Consider the following 18,996-nt stretch of genomic DNA (forward strand, 5'->3'; position numbering starts at 1 on the left):
CAGTCCAGATTTGCTTAGTGATGATGTTGATGCTACTACCATTTCCTAACAAAGACTTCTCTTCTCTGTTAGGTGTGATTGGAACCCGGAAGACCATGCCAAGTCCATTTCCTATTCCCTTTACTAAGAAATAAGAGGAAGAAACACCTCAATCTGTCAATCCCACCCACCCCGCACTCCCTATAAAAGCACCACTCATCCCCAAACCTCATTTCATTCAACACACACACCTGTTCCACATCAGGAACAGAGAGGAAACAGAGCCCCCAACCCACCCCACCCTTCACACAGAAAAGAACAAACATACAAGAGAGGAGGAGCACCAGGGAGCACATGGCGCCGTCCTACGACAAGACCATCGCCACGGCGGCCTCCCTCGCGGCGTCCCTGATGCTGGTCCGCAGCCTCGCGAACGAGCTGCTGCCGTCCGAGGTGCGCGACGCGCTGTCCTCGGCCCTCGCCAGCCTCCGCTCGCGCATGACGTGGCAGCACACCATCGTCATCAAGGAGACCGAGGGCTGGTGCCGAAATTGTGTCTACGATGCCGTCGAGGCCTACCTTGCCACGCGCATCAACGCCAACCTCAACATGCAGCGCCTGCGCGTCAGCAGCGCCGGCGCATCTGAGAAGATGGTCGTCGGCATGGAGGCAGGCGAGGAGATGCCGGATGTGTATCAAGGAGCGGAGTTCAAATGGTGCATGGTCACTCGCGAGGTCAAGGGCGACTCGGACAGCGTTGGCGACGGCGCCCATGAGGTCAGGTCCTATGAGGTAAGCTTCCACAAGAGGCACAAGGAGAAGGCGCTCAAGGAGTACCTGCCCTTCATCGTCGCCGCCGCCAAGGCCATTGAGGACCAGGAGCGGAGCCTCGACATCTACATGAACGAGCACGGCAACGAGTGGTCCTCCATCGTTCTCCAGCACCCCTCCACCTTCCACACGCTCGCCATGGACATGAAGCAGAAGCGGGCCATTGTTGATGACCTCGACAGGTTCACCAAGAGGAAGGACTACTACAGGAGGATCGGCAAGGCGTGGAAGCGCGGGTACCTCCTATATGGCCCTCCAGGTACCGGCAAGTCCAGCCTCATCGCCGCCATCGCCAACCACCTCAGGTTCGACATTTACGACCTCGAGCTCACCGGGGTTGATTCCAACTCCGACCTCAGGAGGCTTCTTGTCGGGATGACCAACCGGTCCATTCTCGTGGTCGAGGACATCGACTGCACCATCGAACTCAAGCAGCGGGAGGAAGACGACGAGGAGCACTCCAAGTCCAACTCTGCAGCAAAGAAGAAGGCAGAAGACAAGGTAACATTGTCTGGGCTGCTCAATTTTGTTGATGGCTTGTGGTCGACGAGCGGGGAGGAAAGGATCATCATCTTCACAACCAACTACAAGGAACGTCTCGACCCGGCACTCCTGCGGCCTGGCAGGATGGACATGCACATACACATGGGGTACTGCACCATGGAGGCCTTCCGGATCCTTGCCAACAACTACCATTCCGTCGACTACCATGCCACCTATCCAGATATAGAGGAGCTGATCGAGGAGGTGTCGGTGACGCCTGCAGAGGTCGCCGAGGTCCTCATGAGGAACGACGACACTGACGTTGCCCTCCATGATCTTGTCGAGCTCCTAAAGTTGAAGAAGAAAGATGCCACTGATGACATCAAGATTGAGGGTACGCACGTGGATGGGAAGAAAGATAGTGATGAGATCAAGACTGGAAGTGTGCAGGTGGAGGAGAAGAAAGATGACGAAGAGGTGGTGGTGAAGAATGTTTTCATAGAAAACAGAAGCGGTTAGGAGTGCGGAAGCTAACGGTGACGAAAGAGTGTGCTTACCATGTAGATAGATCCTACAGAAGATCCATTGCAGCAAACAAATGTTGTGATCATTTTGACAACCAAGAACATTGCATTTTTGGAGTAGTTCGATGCATCTGTACTTTTTAACAGTGTGTCTGTAAATAATTTGTAAGTACAGTTGCAACAAGTTACATATATGCAACTTAGACGTTCTGCATAAGATATTGGCCCACAGAGCCATGTGACCCTACACACAGCCACACCCCTTGCTGGATGCAGAGGAGGAAAGACACAAGCATAGTTACGATCTATTGACTTCAAGATGATGGAGAACGAGCTAGAATATATTTTTCTTGGACTAGAATTGATGTGCCTGTTGTGCTTAGCCAGAGACTGGTTGCAGGACGGATATAAATTCAGTAATATTCTTGATGACATGCAGAAAATTAGCATATAGTGCTCTCAGATTATTCCCCTAGCTAATGAAGTGGATAGAGCAGAGTAATATGAGAAAAATGGAAGTATCCTCTTGGAATATACTAGTAACTGACTGGCGTTCACTACGAACCATTGGGTGACGCAAAGAAAAGAGAAAAAAAAAACACGTGCTCCGATCTGGACGGTCGGCACGATGGTAACGTAACCTCATCATCACTTTCTTCCACAGACACAAGTAGCCATCCAGCCAGCCACTGGAGGAGTTCATCCATGAGGCATATATTTGGCACTTATTGTTTCAGTTACACGACGTGGATGGGTCTTGGTCCGTGCGCGTGAGCTAGCATGGAATGGAAAGTAATGACAAGCAAAAGCATAGCACGGAGTGGAAAGTAATGACAATTGACAAGCAAAACAAAAGCATAGCACTATATCAGACAGCACACGAACTAATACACACAACAGAAAATGACAGACAGGTAGTACCAAGGAGTAGGCAGCAAGGATGGATGATACCTGCAATTTCTGTTGTGCTGTGTGTTGTGTCTACGTCCACCCTCCTTCCAGGAAGGATCACATCACCTTCTGCTTTTTTCGAGAAACTCTGTATATGTATGTTCTTCCCCGACAAAAAAAGTGCAATCCCACAGAAGAGATGAACTTGGATGCCAAGGAAGCAGAGTACATGACACACACCGCTCGCTTTACGACTTCCCGCGGTCCATCTGAAACGAATCCACAGAAAAGATATCACATTCAGTAGATGATTGAGATACAAATGCTCGTTAACTACCAAAGAATCAATTGATGCCTCAGAGCATATACCACTAGCCTAGTGCACTTGGAATAGTGAGTGCCGGTTTCAGACTGCATCACAAGGGGAATTAATTAAATCTGGAAGGAAGCTACTCCATTTGCTTAGTGATGTGATGCTACTCTGCTACCTTTTCCAGCACCCACGCATACGGCAGCCAACACGCACTGACGGTGGAATGGCGAGTAGTAGCAGTAGAAGAAATAGGCAGCAACTGAATTTTCATCTGTGTCTACCTCGACAAGTTTAAGTGATTCAGATGCAATTGTCATTAGCTAGCAAAGAATCATCTTTTTTTCAAAAAAAGAGAGAAAAGTATCAATTTATGCTCCAAAATATGTACTATTATACTCCCAGCAGAACACCACGTGGTTAGTAGGTGCCGGTAATTACAGGCTGCATAAATAATCTGCAGGGGTAATAATTAGTGTCCAAGGAAGCTAATTGCTTATTAGTGATGTGACGCTACTACCTTTTTCTAACCCCTCGGCCTCGCTGCAATGTGCGACTGGAACCTGGAAGACCATTTCTTGCTATTCATTCACACCTATTCCTTCCAAAGGAAGAAACATGAGTCAGTCAGTCAACCCCACCCCACACTCCACTCCATCCATTGCCTATAAAAGCACCACTGACCCAGATCCCCAGCTCATTCAACACACTCTTCCACACCAGGAACACACGGAAGAACAGCCTCATTTCCCCACACCACTCTCTTCCACATCAACAACACACACAACCAGAGCCCCCAACCCACCCACCCTAACACAGGAAAAACAGAGCATAAGTGACCTTAAGAGAGGCATGGCGCCGTCCTACGACAAGACCATCGCCACGGCGGCCTCCCTCGCGGCGTCCCTGATACTCGTCCGCAGCCTGGCAAGCGAGCTGCTGCCGTCCGAGGTGCGCGGCGCCCTCTCCGCGGTGATCGCCAGCCTCCGCTCACGCATGACGTGGCAGCACACCATCGTCATCGAGGAGACCGAGGGCTGGTCCAGCAACCGCGTCTACAACGCCGTCAAGGCCTACCTGGCCACGCGCATCAACACCAACATCAACATGCAGCGCCTGCGCGTCAGCAGCGCTGACGAACCCGAGAAGATGGTCGTAAGCATGGAGGCGGGCGAAGAGATGACAGATGTGTATCAAGGAGCGGAGTTCAAGTGGTGCCTGGTCACCCGCGAGGTCAGTGGCGACCTGAACAACGGCGGTGGCGGGGCCCGGGAGATCAGGTCCTATGAACTGAGCTTCAACAAGAGGCACAAGGAGAAGGCCCTGAAAGAGTATCTCCCGTTCATCGCCGCCACGGCCAAGGCCATCAAGGACCAGGAGAGGAGCCTCAGCATCTACATGAATGAACGCTACGACGAGTGGTCCCCGATTGACCTCCAACATCCCTCCACGTTTGACACGCTAGCCATGGACCAGAAGCAGAAGCAGTCAATTGTCGATGACCTCGACAGGTTCATCAAGAGGAAAGAGTACTACAGGAAGATCGGCAAGGCGTGGAAGCGTGGGTACCTGTTGTACGGCCCTCCAGGCACCGGCAAGTCCAGCCTCATCGCCGCCATTGCCAACCACCTCAGGTTTGACATTTACGACCTCGAGCTGACCGGGGTCAATTCCAACTCGGACCTCAGGAAGCTTCTTGTCGGGATGACCAACCGGTCCATTCTCGTGGTTGAGGACATCGACTGCACCATTGAACTGGAGCAGCGGGAGGAAGATGACGAGGAGGATTCCAAATCCAATTCTACAGAAAAGAAGGCACAAGACAAGGTAAACTTTGCAGTCAGAGTGAACACCTTATGAGTATATATAAACCTGTCTGCTTCTCCTTATTATTCGACAGCTTTCTTTCTTACCATATGCTGATGACAATTTTGGTTGTTGTCTGCACAGGTTACATTGTCTGGGCTGCTCAATTTTGTAGACGGCTTGTGGTCGACAAGTGGGGAGGAAAGGATCCTCATCTTCACAACCAATTACAAGGAGCGTCTCGACCCAGCACTTCTGCGGCCTGGCAGGATGGACATGCACATCCACATGGGGTACTGCACCACAGAGGCCTTCCAGATCCTTGCCAATAACTACCATTCCATTGACTACCATGTCACCTATCCTGAGATCGAGGCGTTGATCGAGGAGGTCACGGTGACGCCTGCAGAGGTCGCCGAGGTTCTGATGAGGAGCGATGACACTGATGTTGCCCTCCATGATCTTGTCAAGCTCCTAGAGTTTAAGAAGAAAGAGGCCACTGAGATCAAGACTGGAAGTAAGCAGGCGGAAGAGAAGAAAGATGGTGATGAGATCAAGACTGGAAGTAAGCAGGCAGAAGAGAAGAAAGACGCCAATGAGATCAAGACAGAGAGTACGGAGGTGGACGGTGGCGATGAGATCAAGGCTGAAAGTGTGCAGGTAGAGGAAAAGAAAGATGACAAAGAAGCGGTGGTGAAGAATGAGTTCACAGAAAATGGAAGCGGCTAGGAGTGCGGAAGCTGACGGTGACCAGCGACTACGCGTACCCTGTACATAGGTCCTAAAGGAGACCCAATTGTAAGGTATGTTGATCATTTTGACAACTATATAATAGGAATAGTGAGGCGCACCTGTGCATGAGACAGTGTGCTTCTAAATAATTTTGTAAGTGCTGTTGCAGAAAGTTACATATATGCACCTTAACATCTTGCATAAGATATTGCCCAACAGAGCTATGCGACTCTACACACAGGTGCAGAGATTGTGGAGAATACAGGCGCAGAGATTACAGAGAGAACAAGCCAGGATAAAATTTGAGATCGCTATAACTGATATGCTAGAGTAAACAAAGAACACCGTTGCATATACCCAAATAGTTGGTAGTGCTTAGCTAGAGATTGGCTGCAGGATGGATAAACCCAACGATGTTCTTGATGACATGCAGAATATTACTTCCTCCGTCCCATAATGTAAGAGTGTTAAAACGTTCTTATATTATGGGACGGAGGAAGTAGCATATAGTGACCTGAGCTGTGTAGTGGATGGAGCAGAGTAATCTGAGCAAAAAGGAAGCATTCTCTCGGAATATACTAACTGACTGACGTTCACGACGATCCATCAGGTGACGCAAAAAGAAAAAAAACACGTGCACCAACCTGGACCGTCTACACGATACTACCGTAATGTCATCATCAATCACTTTCTCCACAGACACCAGTAGCCATCCATCCAGCCAGCCACTGGAGTCATCGATTTGGCACCTATTGTTTCAGTCGTGGAACGGAAAGTGATGACAAACAAAAGCGTAATAGCACGGAGTGGAAAGTAATGACAAGCAAAATCATGGCACCATATCGAGAATGGACAGCACAGGAAACGGTACACACAAGAGAAAATGACAGGTAGTAGTAGAAGGAGTAGGCGGCAAGGATGATATGCACAGCACCTGCATTTTCTGTTGTGTGGTGTCCACGTCCACCTTCCTTCCAGGAAACTTTACGGGGAAAACTGAATATTACTTTCCAGGAAACCTGCGCCGCACAAGTATCTCCGTATTTTCTTCCCGGACGAAAAAGTGCAATCCCAACGGAAGAAAGGAACTTGGATGCCAAGGAAGCAGAGTTCATGGCGCACGCCGCTCACTTTACGACTTCCGCGGTCCATCTGAAAAGAATCCACGGAAAAATACTAGTACATTTAGTAGGTTATTCAGATGCAAAATGCACATCCATTAGGAAATGATCAGTAGTTGATGGCTCAGAATATACACTACTACTACACTCCGAATGGTAAGTGCCAGTTTTCAGACTGCATCAACAATCTACCTTATGCACAGAACGGGAATTAATTAATGCTGAAGGAAGCTACTCGGTTGCTTAGTGATGTGATGCTACCAATACCTTTTCCAGCAATCACGCGGACGGCATCCAACGCGCAGTAGCAGAAATAGGCAGCAAGTATGATACATGCACACAGCAACTGAATTTCCGGGTGTTTCTACCTCAGCAAGTTTACGATGATTCAGATGCAAATGCTCATTAACTAGCAAAGAAATAAGAAAACAATCAAAAAGAGCAAAGAATCAATTGATGCTTCCAAATATATACTACTCCTATACTCCCCAGAACACCACATGGTTAGTAGGTGACGGTAATTACAGGCTGCATGATTAATCTGCTGTAAGTAGGAGATTGATTCCCTTGCAGGGGGATTAATTACTGTGCAATGAAGCTAGTTGCTGATTAGTCATGTGACCTCTCTCTCTCTCTCTCTCTCTCTCTCTCTCTCTCTCTGCCAAGTCCATTAATTATTCACACCTCTTCCTTTCAGAGGAAGACGCCACACACACCTCTGCCAAGTCGGTCAGTCAACCCCACCCACCCCACACTCCAATCCAATCCATCGCCTATAAAAACCACCACTCATCCCCCTAGATCCCCATCTCATTCAACACACTCTTCCACATCAAGAACACACAGAACCAGAGCCCCAAACCCACCCATCCACCCACCCACCCCCACACAACAAAAAAGCAGAGCATCAAGGGAGCTTCAAGAGCCATGGCACCGTCCTACGACAAGACCATCGCCACGGCGGCCTCGCTGGCGGCCTCCCTGATGCTCGTCCGCAGCCTGGCGAGCGAGCTGCTGCCGTCCGAGGTGCGCGACGCGCTCTCCGCAGCCCTCAACAGCCTGCGCTCCCGCATGACGTGGCAGCACACCATCGTCATCGAGGAGACGGAGGGGTGGTCCGGCAACCGCGTCTACGGCGCCGTCAAGGCCTACCTCGCCACCCGCATCAACGCCAACATCAACATGCAGCGCCTCCGCGTCAGCAGCATCGAGGAGGACGCCAAGAAGATGGTCGTTAGCATGGAGGCGGGGGAGGAGATGGTGGATTTGTACGAGGGAGTGGAGTTCAGGTGGTTCCTGGTGACCCGGGAGGTGAAGGGGGACCCGAACAACGGCGGCGGCGGGGCACGGGAGATCAGGTCATACGAGGTGCGCTTCCACAAGAGGCAAAAGGAGAAGGCCCTGAAAGAGTACCTCCCGTTCATCGTCGCCACCGCCAAGGCCATCAAGGACCAGGAGAGGAGCCTCAGCATCTACATGAACGAGTACGGCGACGAGTGGTCCCCCATCGACCTCCAGCACCCCTCCACGTTCGACACCCTCGCCATGGACCAGAAGCAGAAACAGTCAATTGTGGACGACCTCGACAGGTTCATCAAGAGGAAGGACTACTACAGGAGGATTGGCAAGGCGTGGAAGCGCGGGTACCTGCTGTACGGCCCGCCGGGCACCGGCAAGTCCAGCCTCATCGCCGCCATCGCCAACCACCTCAGGTTCAACATTTACGACCTCGAGCTCACCGGGGTCGACTCCAACTCCGACCTCAGGAGGCTTCTCGTCGGGATGACCAACCGGTCCATTCTCGTGGTCGAAGACATCGACTGCACCATCGAACTGAAGCAGCGGGAGGAAGATGACAAGGAGCATGCCAAGTCCAATTCTACAGAAAAGAAGAAGGCAGAAGACAAGGTAAACTTTGATGTCAGAATGAATACCTTATATGTATACATAAACGTCTCTGCTTCTCCTCAATTTTCAACAGCTTTCTTTCTTACCTATGCTGATGACAATTTTGTGGCTGCCTGCACACACAGGTCACATTGTCTGGGCTGCTCAATTTTATTGACGGCTTGTGGTCAACAAGTGGGGAGGAAAGGGTCATCATCTTCACCACCAACTACAAGGAGCGTCTCGACCCAGCACTCCTGCGGCCTGGCAGGATGGACATGCACATCCACATGGGGTACTGCACAACAGAGGCCTTCCGGATCCTTGCCAATAACTACCATTCCATTGACTACCATGTCACCTATCCGGAGATCGAGGCGCTGATCGAGGAGGTGACGGTGACGCCTGCAGAGGTCGCCGAGGTTCTGATGAGGAACGACAACACTGATGTTGCGCTCCATGATCTTGTCGAGCTCCTGAAGTTAAAGAAGAAAGATGCCACTAAGATCGAGACTGAAAGTAAGCAGGCAGAGGAGAAGAAAGACGCCAATGAGATCAAGACCCAGAGTATGCAGGTGGACGAGAAGAAAATTGTTGATGAGATCAAGACTGAAAGTGTGCAGGTGGAGAAGAAGGATGACAAAAAGGTGGTGGTGAAGTGTGAATTCACAGAAAACGGAAGCGGCTAGGAGTGCGGAAGCTGATGGAGACCAGAGAGTGTGCGTACCCTGTAGATAGGTCCTACAGGATCCATTGGAACATCTGTCAGATCATTTTGACAACTAAAAACATTCCCTTTTTTTTAGTAGTTCGACGCACCTGTACTTAACAGTGTGCTTCTAAATAACTTTGTAAGGACTGTTGCAACAAGTTACATATATGCAACTTGACATCTTGCCTTGTCACCCTACACACAGCCACCCCTCAGACACAAGCAGAGGCTGCATAGTTACCTGCTGCTAGTGACCATGAGATGATGGAGAGAACAAGCCAGGATAAAATTTGGGACTAGAATTAATATGCCAGACCCAACTACTCCCTCTGTCCCAATATTCTTGTCTTAGATTTGTCTAAATATGGATGTATCAAGTTACGTTTTAGTGTTAGATACATCCGTATCTAGACAAATCCAAGACAAGAATTTTGGGACGGAAGGAGTAGTTAGTAGTGCTTAGCAAAGATTGGTTGCAGGATGGATACACCCAATAATGTTCTTGATGACTGCAGAAAATTAGCATATAGTGCCCTTGCATTATCCCCCAGCTATGAAGTGAATAGAGCAGAGTAATATGAGCACACATTATATATAAAGATAACTTACATGTCAATAGATAAACAGCTGAGTTACAAAAGATGCCAGATTAGATCATAAGCTGCCAATACAAAAGTATAGCTTATAAGCTGCAACTAGTCAAACAAGATTAGATCTTCATAATTCTGAGAAAAGATGGGCGGTGATACCAGAAACCAAGACAAGTTGCAGCATTTGAGCTAAGTCGGCCGAGTGTAGTGTTATTTGTCTCCATTCTTAAGACAAGATCCTTCCAAGTATCCCCTGAACAAAACATCAGGAAGATAGTATTAACCACAGGGAGGGGACACCTCTTGTGGAACAAAATTTAAAGATGAACTTCAAGATAATGAAACATGCAGTTACATATAGAAAGATGAACCGGCAAAATTACCCTTCGGAAATTGGCGACATAATTAAGCGCCCAGCGGAGCACAAGTAGTGCAGCAACAACTACAAAAAGGGAAACCAGAGCTTGTATGTAAAGATATAAAAGCAGCAAAAGGGCATACAAAAGAGAAACTGCAAGAGATCAGAATCGTAAAGGAAACATTAAGCGGATAAAATCCGATGGTTCAAGGTACAGACTGGAACCAGCCCTGAATCGTTTACAGGTATGGTCCATGCTGTTGATTTCTTTATGAAGAACAGAGAATTAGATCGGTGTCATCAGGAAATGAAATGCAAGCGAAAAAAGATGAACGGGCAACAGAAAAAATAAATAGAAAGAATTCTCATGCCATTTCAACTTTGAAAGATGGCCAGTACAGAATGATCTTATACATCAGGAAGAGGCAAAGAGATATGCCATGTCCAGTTGTCCACAAGGAGCAACATGCTCATAGAAATAAAAGAAGAAATAAATTTGCTCTGCTTTCTAGAAAAAATCATGCCATCTACAATACAACACTCTGTTAATATCTACTCTTGTCAGCGCCATTGCTTCGCAATCTCCTCATCAAGCATATGGGTGGCCTGCTGCCTGGACCTATCATCCAGATTGGTATTGCTTGCCAGTAAACTTCGTAGGGCTCGCAGTTCATCCGGGCTAGCTCTCTGGAAGAGCCCCCTCAGGACAATACTTGGTGGATTCTGAGGTAGGGTATGTTGATTACCAGTGGCAGCATGAGGCCTGTATCTCCAGTACTCTGTACAGATGTGATCTCTATCCCGGGCCTCAATTGCCTGTAAAGGATTAGAAAATAAGTTTACTGCAAAAATACCAGTGACCTATGGCTCCAACAAACTAAGATAACTGGAAAAATATTTAGCAGTGAATGCGAGTGGAACCACCAAGTGCCAATCGTTCATGCAATTAAGCAATCGTGAAAACTTAGCACCTGAATTGGGTTTATAGTTTTGACCATTAACTGCAAACTTTTGGATTATCATAGAAGAGCCTGACATATCACCTACACTGTTTGCTAAGACATTCGTTTTTACGCAGAACTGTAGGGGAGGGCCTGGTAGGATTGTTTTATTAATAATAAAAGATCATTTTTATAAGAATATGTAAAAAAAATTAAGGGATTAGCAAGTACAAGGTCAAGCCCCAAAGGAAGACACTACTGACAGGATTAGTGTTGGACTCATCCCTAATTATATGTGACTGCAGGAGCAAGCCTTTCTTAAATCCGGTCTACCAGGATAGGAAGCTGGGGATAACATTTTCAAAATAATGGTATTGGTCCCGAAATTAGTCAAGTGAATGCCAAGCACCAATGTCTCACCCGAACTATTTCTGGTGATAAGAGCCCAAACATTTCAAGACCATCGATAGATCCTGGAGGCTGCAGAGTAGGAACGTTAGGCCTTCCCATACTGAGTTGCCTCCGTATTTCCATGTTCAGCCTCTCTCTGACCATGTTCCAGCACTTGGTAGGCGACTCATTAATGAAAACTTCACCTGGGCAGTTCTCTACAGTAACCTGAAAATGCATCAAGTAGTAAGATATCAACGATGCTGAAGAAGAGGTACATAGTACTTCCTCCGTCTCAGTTTACAAGTCCTACGCGTATACCTAGGTTGCCAATTTTATCACCCTAATATAAACTATATAACACAAAAACTATACCTTTTGAAAATAGAACATCTGAAGTTTATTTTGATATATTTTTTGCAATATATGACTTGTATTAGGTTGGTCAAATTGACGACCTAGGGGTACGCGCACGCCCTGTAAACTGAGAGAGAGGGAGTATAGTAGGAACAGAACTGGAATTTACCATAAATAGAGGTCCTTGCAACCCAGCGTCTAATATTTCGGAAAAGTAGTATGCCATTTGAATTGGATCCACGATGCTCCAGTATTTTACTCTGCTCCTAAATCCTGCATTTACAAAGAGATGGCATGTTAACAAAAAGCACCAAAACAGATGAAACTGCCTAAGAAAGAAATCATATACGAAGAAATAATATGGATAATCCATAACATTAATGGGTAAAGGCAGTAGTATATTCAAGAATAATAATAGAAATCCTCCAGCATCGGCCAAAACTGAAAGAAGTATCAAACTATTAGCCAACGAACCTTTGGGGAAGATTGCTTGGCCTGAAGACCACATTCTCCCTGATAACACAGTACCAATTTCCAGAGGTTCAACAGAGCATTTGAATCGATGCACGACATTTGCTATGCGAGGACCCCTCTGTGGACCTCCATTCCTGTTGTGCATTTCCAGAGCAGGGTGTGCTATGGCCGGTGGATGGGCATGTTGTGCTACGGCAGATGGATGGGCATGTTGTGGTGCAACAGATGGATGGGCATGTTGTGGTGAGACAGATGGATGGGCATGTTGTGGTGCGATAGATGGATGGGCATGTTGTGCTGCGACAGATGGATGCCCCCTGGCTCTAACCTCTACAGCAGATTGAGATTCAGGTTTTCTTTGGAACCATCCATTGTTTGGTTGCTGATTGAAAGTTAAATTTCCATGATGGGCACTGGCAGAAGGAAAACTTCCGTGTGAATTTTTAACACTAGAAGGGTCTATGGGAACAAAGACACTGCTTGATGCTTCCTGTGACACACTTTGTGTCCGTGAAACAATTTGGTCAAACTGCTGACTCAACACACTACGGACCTGGCTGTTGCCTTTCTCAAGCATTATTGTGGCATTAGTCTCTGGTATTATAAGTGCATGATCCTTGTCCGAGTGACAGAGAGTTGCATTGGAGTTTGATGCAATCAATCTGTGAGAGGTGTTTGAGCTATCTAAACTGGCCTTTATGTTGGCTCCGTCATGAATCATAGTAGGTGACCTGTTATGATGATCAACAAGTGATGATCTATATTCTCCAGCTTGCAAAGAAGATTCTCTACTCGCCTTCAGTACTGCCAAGCCATGCACACTTTTCGTGGATTCACTTGAAGTATTGAAGGGTCTTGTCACAACATTCGAAGAAAATGATTGGCTGGAAGAAACTGGTAAGACGGGTGCAGAGCTTTTCTGGTCTCCAAGCCCTCCTCCATTATATTGCAATCTGTTGGTGTCATTGTTTGTTGGGCAGGATTCCTCATCCTTCACAGACGGCTGCTTTGATGGTGAAACATTTCCCAATTTCATCTGCTCTACAGAAGGGCAGGCATTGTTAGCCTCTGGACTAGCTAAGCCCGGCATCTTATTTCCTTTATCTTTCTGTTCGTTGCAGACAAGGGAAGGTACCAAGGATACAGTTGACGCCTGTGACATGTAGGACCTTCTTGGGCCATCAGTTAATCTGCGAACAATCTTGGAATCCTGGGCCTTTTCTCTTTTGACACATGAACTCAAACTTAAGCCAAGATCAGAGACACCCCATCTATGAACAGCACTCAACTTGCCCCCCAAAGCATCAGCCAAGATATTAAGCTCATTGACATCATAGCGGAATAGGAAGAATCTTTTGTCCCAGTCACATGAGCAAAGTTGCTTTGCGTGTAACAGGCAAGCATATTTCTCTGGGCAGCATGGACAGCCAGCAGCAGAAAGATGCAAATCATAGTAGCAAAAAGCACACTCCCTATCAGTGGAATCAAACTCGGCATCCATTTTCCTAGATTGAGATGGGGAACATAGATTTTGCCTTTGTGCCAACTCCGTCTCGATTCGTGCCTAGACAGAGAAGTTGTAAAAATATAAGATTCCATCGAGTTTAACCAAATTATAAATTATTATTTTCACCGTCATTTACCTTAAGTGATTTGCATATAGTGCTATCAGGTCCACATGCACTTTTCCATCTCAAATTATCAGCAGTATTCCTCTTGAGGAATAGGATATCCCACTGAGCTCTGATTGCTTCTCTTGCAGCCCCCAATAACAGCTTATCATGGGAAACAGTTATTTTCCGAGATTGTTCACGATAAAGCTCTACAGCATTCTGTCCAACTGGCAACCAATCAATAGGTGCCACATTAACAGCTTCTGCACAATTGAAGCCACAATTGAACCCAGCATGGTACGCTCGCGGGAATGTCAGGACAAATTCGCCCTCACGCTGAACACAACGATATGCTTGAACTCCTTCAGATTTTAGCAGTGATGGTGAAAATTGAGTAACCTGCATGAGAAGTTGCAATTGTCACTAAAAGATCACCTTACAAAAAGCAAAGGATACCTAGGACTAGGAGGGACTAGGTACCGGACTTTAAAGTAGTGAGGGTTCTAACACGAGCTGGCTAGACAACTATGTGTGGTGCTGCCTAAGCCCCTAGATGACTTCTCAAGAAACTACCTTACATACATGTTCTGTTAAGGTGTTACCATGTTTTAGTTTTTTATTACAGAAGGAACAAATGGAAAGCTGAAAGTAGTGAGGGTTCTGACATGAGCTGGCTAGCAAACTATCTGTGGTGCTGCCTAAGCCCCTAGATGACTTCTTAAGAAACAACCTTACATGCATGTTCTGCTAATGCGTTAGCATGTTTAGTGTTTTACACGAGGAACAAATGGAAGGCAGAACCAGAGATTCCAGAGAAGCATGTAAAAATTCCTCGACATAGGTAGTGATAGCAACTTTGAAACATAGTCAGAAAAGGATGGATAAAATATGGATCAAAAACCTTTTTGTACATCGCAGAAAAAATATTAAACTAATAATTGCCAGTCAAGAGGACAACACTCACCAGGTTGTGAAGCAAATCAGGTTGCTCCTCAAACAAGTCAGGTAGATGCTTCCTCATTGCAGACTCCAGATTCACAGCATCCTTTCCTGGAACTCCATACCACATCTTTGGGGCACCCCAATGCAAGTAGTTTAGCGAGTATAAATGATGATCTTCGACATGCTGTTTAAAACGCAACATTGCAGAGTAGATCTCAGGGTACAATCATATAGAACCAGCATAGTCTAAACAACAAGCACAACTAGAATACAGTGATGAATTCACGATAAGCAAGCAACATCACAAGCTTCTTACCCAGCAGAATGATGAGAAACACATGCCAACATACACCCAAGGCACCAGAACACCAGAAATGTCACCACCCTCAAAAGAAAGAACTGAGCCTTGTAGTCGAGGCAAGTTGTTTAGATTCCAACCAGATTGTGCATACTTATCCTCAACATCTGATTTTGTCTCAGGAGGTAACTTTGGAAAGCCGCTGCCAAAAGACCCTGTCTCCAAATCAGCGCCATAGATCACCTGCATGAAAATACACCTTCCAATAAGTTAAGAAGCAAAACGCAGGGCAAATAGCTCTTAGAACACTTGAGCACTTAAAGCGGCTGAAATGCAAGTGCTGTGACTACGTAAGACTACATGCAATGATGCAAACCACAACACACAACTTAAGTTGGAACTCTGAATAGCCATAATCCATGACACATATATCTCACACTTATGATTTACAGCATGCAAATTTTCTGAAGTTCGAGTTGAGCAATGAACTGAAAAGAACATATGTGTGCTTTGGTAAACAAAATTCAATACCTCTATCTCTTCTGTGGGACTTTCAACTATACGCCAATACTCGCCTTCAATATCTTCCACTGATGGTGGTGAATTCATAGATGCATCTTTCTTGAAATACTGCTCGCTGAAGTAATCTGCATACTTCTGAAATTTTTGCAATGTGAGCTCTGGTCCAGGTTCAAATCCAAATCTCTTACTGTTTTCTTCTGGCTCTGAAAGCTTTCTCCGCTTCTTCATCATTCCACCTCTTGTGCTCTTTTTGGATGATGTACGGTTTTGAAGCTTGTCAACCTTTTGTACCCGTGTAGAGAATGTTGAGTTTTCCCACGTACTCTTCTCTTTAAGAAGGCACGGCGGCTTCCACGAAGGTGGTGGAACAATACGGCAAATCCCATATGGTTCTGCTGTTGGCCGTATGCTCTCAATATATTTAAGGGTGTCTTTGAATTCCTGATACACCAGAGGATATATCATAAGACTGGAGTATGCAGATAATAAATTTAGTAAAGCAACAGTACTGGATAAAGCATGATACAGCAGTTAGCAACAAGATGTAAAGTACCTCCTCAGTAGGATGAAAGACAGGAGCCTCATCAAGAACAGGTCTCCGTGCACCATCTGGATTCCAACTTGCAACAACCTGCATGATGTGATATCACATAAGCCAACAAATTCATGAAAGTAACACGGGAATTTGGCAGATGAATAAGGACCTTTTGACAGTCACTGCATGCCGCACATCCTCGAAAAACTCCTTTGGGTAACTGCTGTCTGCGTCTCACTAAACTTGTAGCCGCCTGCCAAAAGAATATTATGATACTGTGAGAACGCGTTAAAATCATAGCAAAATTCAGTTGATTGGGGAACAAGAGTTCTAAATAGAACATTGGCAAGTGCAACCTTTTCTACTACTTCGACATCGGAATCTTCGTCTGACATACTGTCAAAGCGGCTGTAGTCTACCGGAGGCCTGTTCCGCAGCGACTGCCTACACGTATGGCTCCCGGAAGTACTGCAGTGTGTGTCGTTCCGGCTCTGAGCTGAATGGGGCTGGCCTTCCAGGGATTCAGCATGTTTCTTCTCATTCTGAAACACTTGAGCAGGACTAGGATGAGCATCAGCAGGTTTGGCGTCCTTCTGGGTTCCTTGCAATGCATACGCAGCAAACGGCCCAAATCCAGGTGGCGGTCCAAACCCAGGTGGGACTGAGGGTTCAGGATCGTCGCCGAGCGAGGCAGTTATGCACTCTGTTCCCATCATCACTGCATGAGAAGAAATACACTTGAATCAGGACATATGTTATCTCAGAGGGATCACGAATGTTTGAGCTGACCATACAAACAATGCCCACCAGTAACAAACCAAGGCAATAACCACACAAGAACTTAGCAGCTTTTAATAAACTAAGCAAATCAGGGGTGGTGCACATCTATACGCTCGCATCAGGTTGCTGTTCAGCGATAAGCCTAGTCAAGCTCAAGCGTTGAACCAACCACAGCACCATCAAAAATCCATTAGCCATATCCAGCAATAAGCCATCAGAGTTGCAGCTGCTGGCCACAACCAGCATTGCCGGCGAGCAGAGAGGCATCGGGCTGTTAAGCCAGATTGGTCATTGAACATAGACCATAGCAACGCCATAACAACAACTAAATCTGAATCTATGGCTACTGATGGGTACAGAGAGAGATTCTGGGGCGTACTGCAAGCATGCATGGATTCAAACCATCAACAGGCTAGGCAGATTTACTTTCCACAGAGCAGTAGGAACAGGGTTAGTGTCTGGAGGAGGGATGGGATCTGCCCCCTTCCAATCCAATTCCAACAGAAACAATATAGTATATAAACATGAAGCAAAGCTAGAGCATCCTGGAATCGAACAAACCCTAGGGGAATCACTCGGATGGAGCAGTACCTACCGGATTCGTCCGGAAGGCACCCCGATCCACCTCCCTTCAATCCAGATCGGGGGGCTGTCCGGCCCGATTCGCCGAGAGACTCCGGCAAATCCGGACCGGGGCAGGGGGCCGCCGGTCGGCGTGGTGGGCGGGTCGGCTCGGCGCGCTGTGGAGGCGGGGCGAGGCGGCGTGGGGTGGAGACAGGGGGCGGGGGATGGGGGATAGGTCGGTAGTTGACAGGTGAGGGGTGGTTCTCCCTGCCTTACCTCAACTCTGTCCGAAAAAGGATAATACGTGGGTATATACCACCACCATGGAACCTCGAGCGAGCGAGGTCCAAGAAATTTCCATGGCGGATTCCAGCAACAAATCTACGCGCGGCACATGCCAGATCTACAGCAGATAATCCCTAATCCGGCCATGGAAAAATAATAACCGTAATAATAAATAAAATATGCATGCATAAAAGCAAAAGGGGAAGATCCACCCCCAAATCCACCCAAGAAACTACTGAGATTAAGCAGCAGGACAAGTATGGGGTGGGTCGATTTACCTACCAGCTCGTTCTTGCTGTCTGTCAGGCCGGGTTCAATGGCTCGTTCTTAGGTTTTGGGCTGGCACCAGATCGACCGATGAGGATGATGGTGCCGAGTCCGGGGAGGAAACCCACCCCGGAGCAGAGTAGTTGTAATCAATTACCAGTTGTTGTTAGTTTTGTTGTGTTCTTTGCTTCGGTTCGGTTTGCTTTGCTTTGCTTTCCCCAGCCACAAATCCGGACCCCCTTTTGCTTGCTTGCTTGCTTGTTGTATGCTTGTTCCTCTGGGAGATAGGCAGAGGGGGTCATTTATGGCAACAGAGAGGGGCTATCCTCTCCTCCCCCCTTGGTGGATTCCACCCGCACAGCCCACAGGAAAGCCCACAGAAACAGAGACAAGTAGGGTTAGGCATTGTTCTTTAAAAACAAAGTAGGGATGGGCATTGTCCTGTATAAAAAATGTAGGGTTGGGCATGAGTTGTGGTTGAGACCAGAACTCGACATGGATAGCCCGGCCCGTTGACCTGGGCTGGGTCGGTCTTCACATTTGGGCTGGGCTTTTACGTCTCATTTTTTAGCCTGCAAAGGTGGTTTGGGGTCGGGCTTGTGCTTCTCTTTTTCGTGATTTCGGGGGTCGTGCTTACACGCGAAGGCACCGGAGAGCGTTGTTCTAGCCAGGCTTTCTGACTTCGGGCTTGTGTCCGGGCCGACCTCGGTCTCGAAAAAGGAGTGGCTTTTGGGCTTGGGTCGAGATCGGGCTTGGGTTTGAAGGTCGGTCTTTTGCAACCCCAACCTGATACCCGGTCGGACC

The 18,996-nt window shown here is 47.3% G+C and overlaps 4 protein-coding genes across 4 annotated transcripts; 3 read left to right on the forward strand and 1 right to left on the reverse strand.

Annotated features, from left to right (window-relative positions):
- Positions 1-271: 271 nt before the first annotated feature.
- LOC123149151 (AAA-ATPase At3g50940-like) lies at positions 272-2,101 on the forward strand. The gene has a single exon (XM_044568684.1). It carries the CDS (start codon positions 334-336, stop codon positions 1,810-1,812), a length of 1,479 nt encoding a protein of 492 aa, XP_044424619.1. The 5' UTR covers positions 272-333; the 3' UTR covers positions 1,813-2,101.
- A 1,731-nt stretch (positions 2,102-3,832) lies between these two features.
- LOC123149156 (AAA-ATPase At3g50940) lies at positions 3,833-6,130 on the forward strand. The gene is made up of 2 exons (XM_044568692.1): positions 3,833-4,845; positions 4,969-6,130. The coding sequence occupies exons 1-2, from the start codon at positions 3,871-3,873 to the stop codon at positions 5,551-5,553; spliced, it is 1,560 nt and encodes a 519-aa protein (XP_044424627.1). The 5' UTR covers positions 3,833-3,870; the 3' UTR covers positions 5,554-6,130.
- A 1,369-nt stretch (positions 6,131-7,499) lies between these two features.
- Positions 7,500-9,456, forward strand: LOC123149158 (AAA-ATPase At3g50940). Its single transcript, XM_044568708.1, has 2 exons — positions 7,500-8,585; positions 8,711-9,456. The coding sequence occupies exons 1-2, from the start codon at positions 7,605-7,607 to the stop codon at positions 9,251-9,253; spliced, it is 1,524 nt and encodes a 507-aa protein (XP_044424643.1). The 5' UTR covers positions 7,500-7,604; the 3' UTR covers positions 9,254-9,456.
- Positions 9,457-10,573: 1,117 nt separating this feature from the next.
- Positions 10,574-18,473, reverse strand: LOC123149162 (lysine-specific demethylase JMJ703). The gene is made up of 12 exons (XM_044568720.1): positions 18,208-18,473; positions 16,653-17,014; positions 16,466-16,549; positions 16,315-16,392; positions 15,771-16,202; positions 15,258-15,482; positions 14,964-15,125; positions 14,030-14,398; positions 12,387-13,950; positions 12,082-12,185; positions 11,586-11,783; positions 10,574-11,040 (listed from the first exon to the last, which is right to left on the reverse strand). The coding sequence occupies exons 2-12, from the start codon at positions 17,010-17,012 to the stop codon at positions 10,786-10,788; spliced, it is 3,831 nt and encodes a 1,276-aa protein (XP_044424655.1). The 5' UTR covers positions 17,013-17,014; positions 18,208-18,473; the 3' UTR covers positions 10,574-10,785.
- Between the last annotated feature and the right edge of the window lie 523 nt (positions 18,474-18,996).

Source organism: Triticum aestivum, chromosome 1B, assembly GCF_018294505.1.
Source record: "Triticum aestivum cultivar Chinese Spring chromosome 1B, IWGSC CS RefSeq v2.1, whole genome shotgun sequence".
Lineage (NCBI taxonomy): Eukaryota > Viridiplantae > Streptophyta > Magnoliopsida > Poales > Poaceae > Triticum > Triticum aestivum.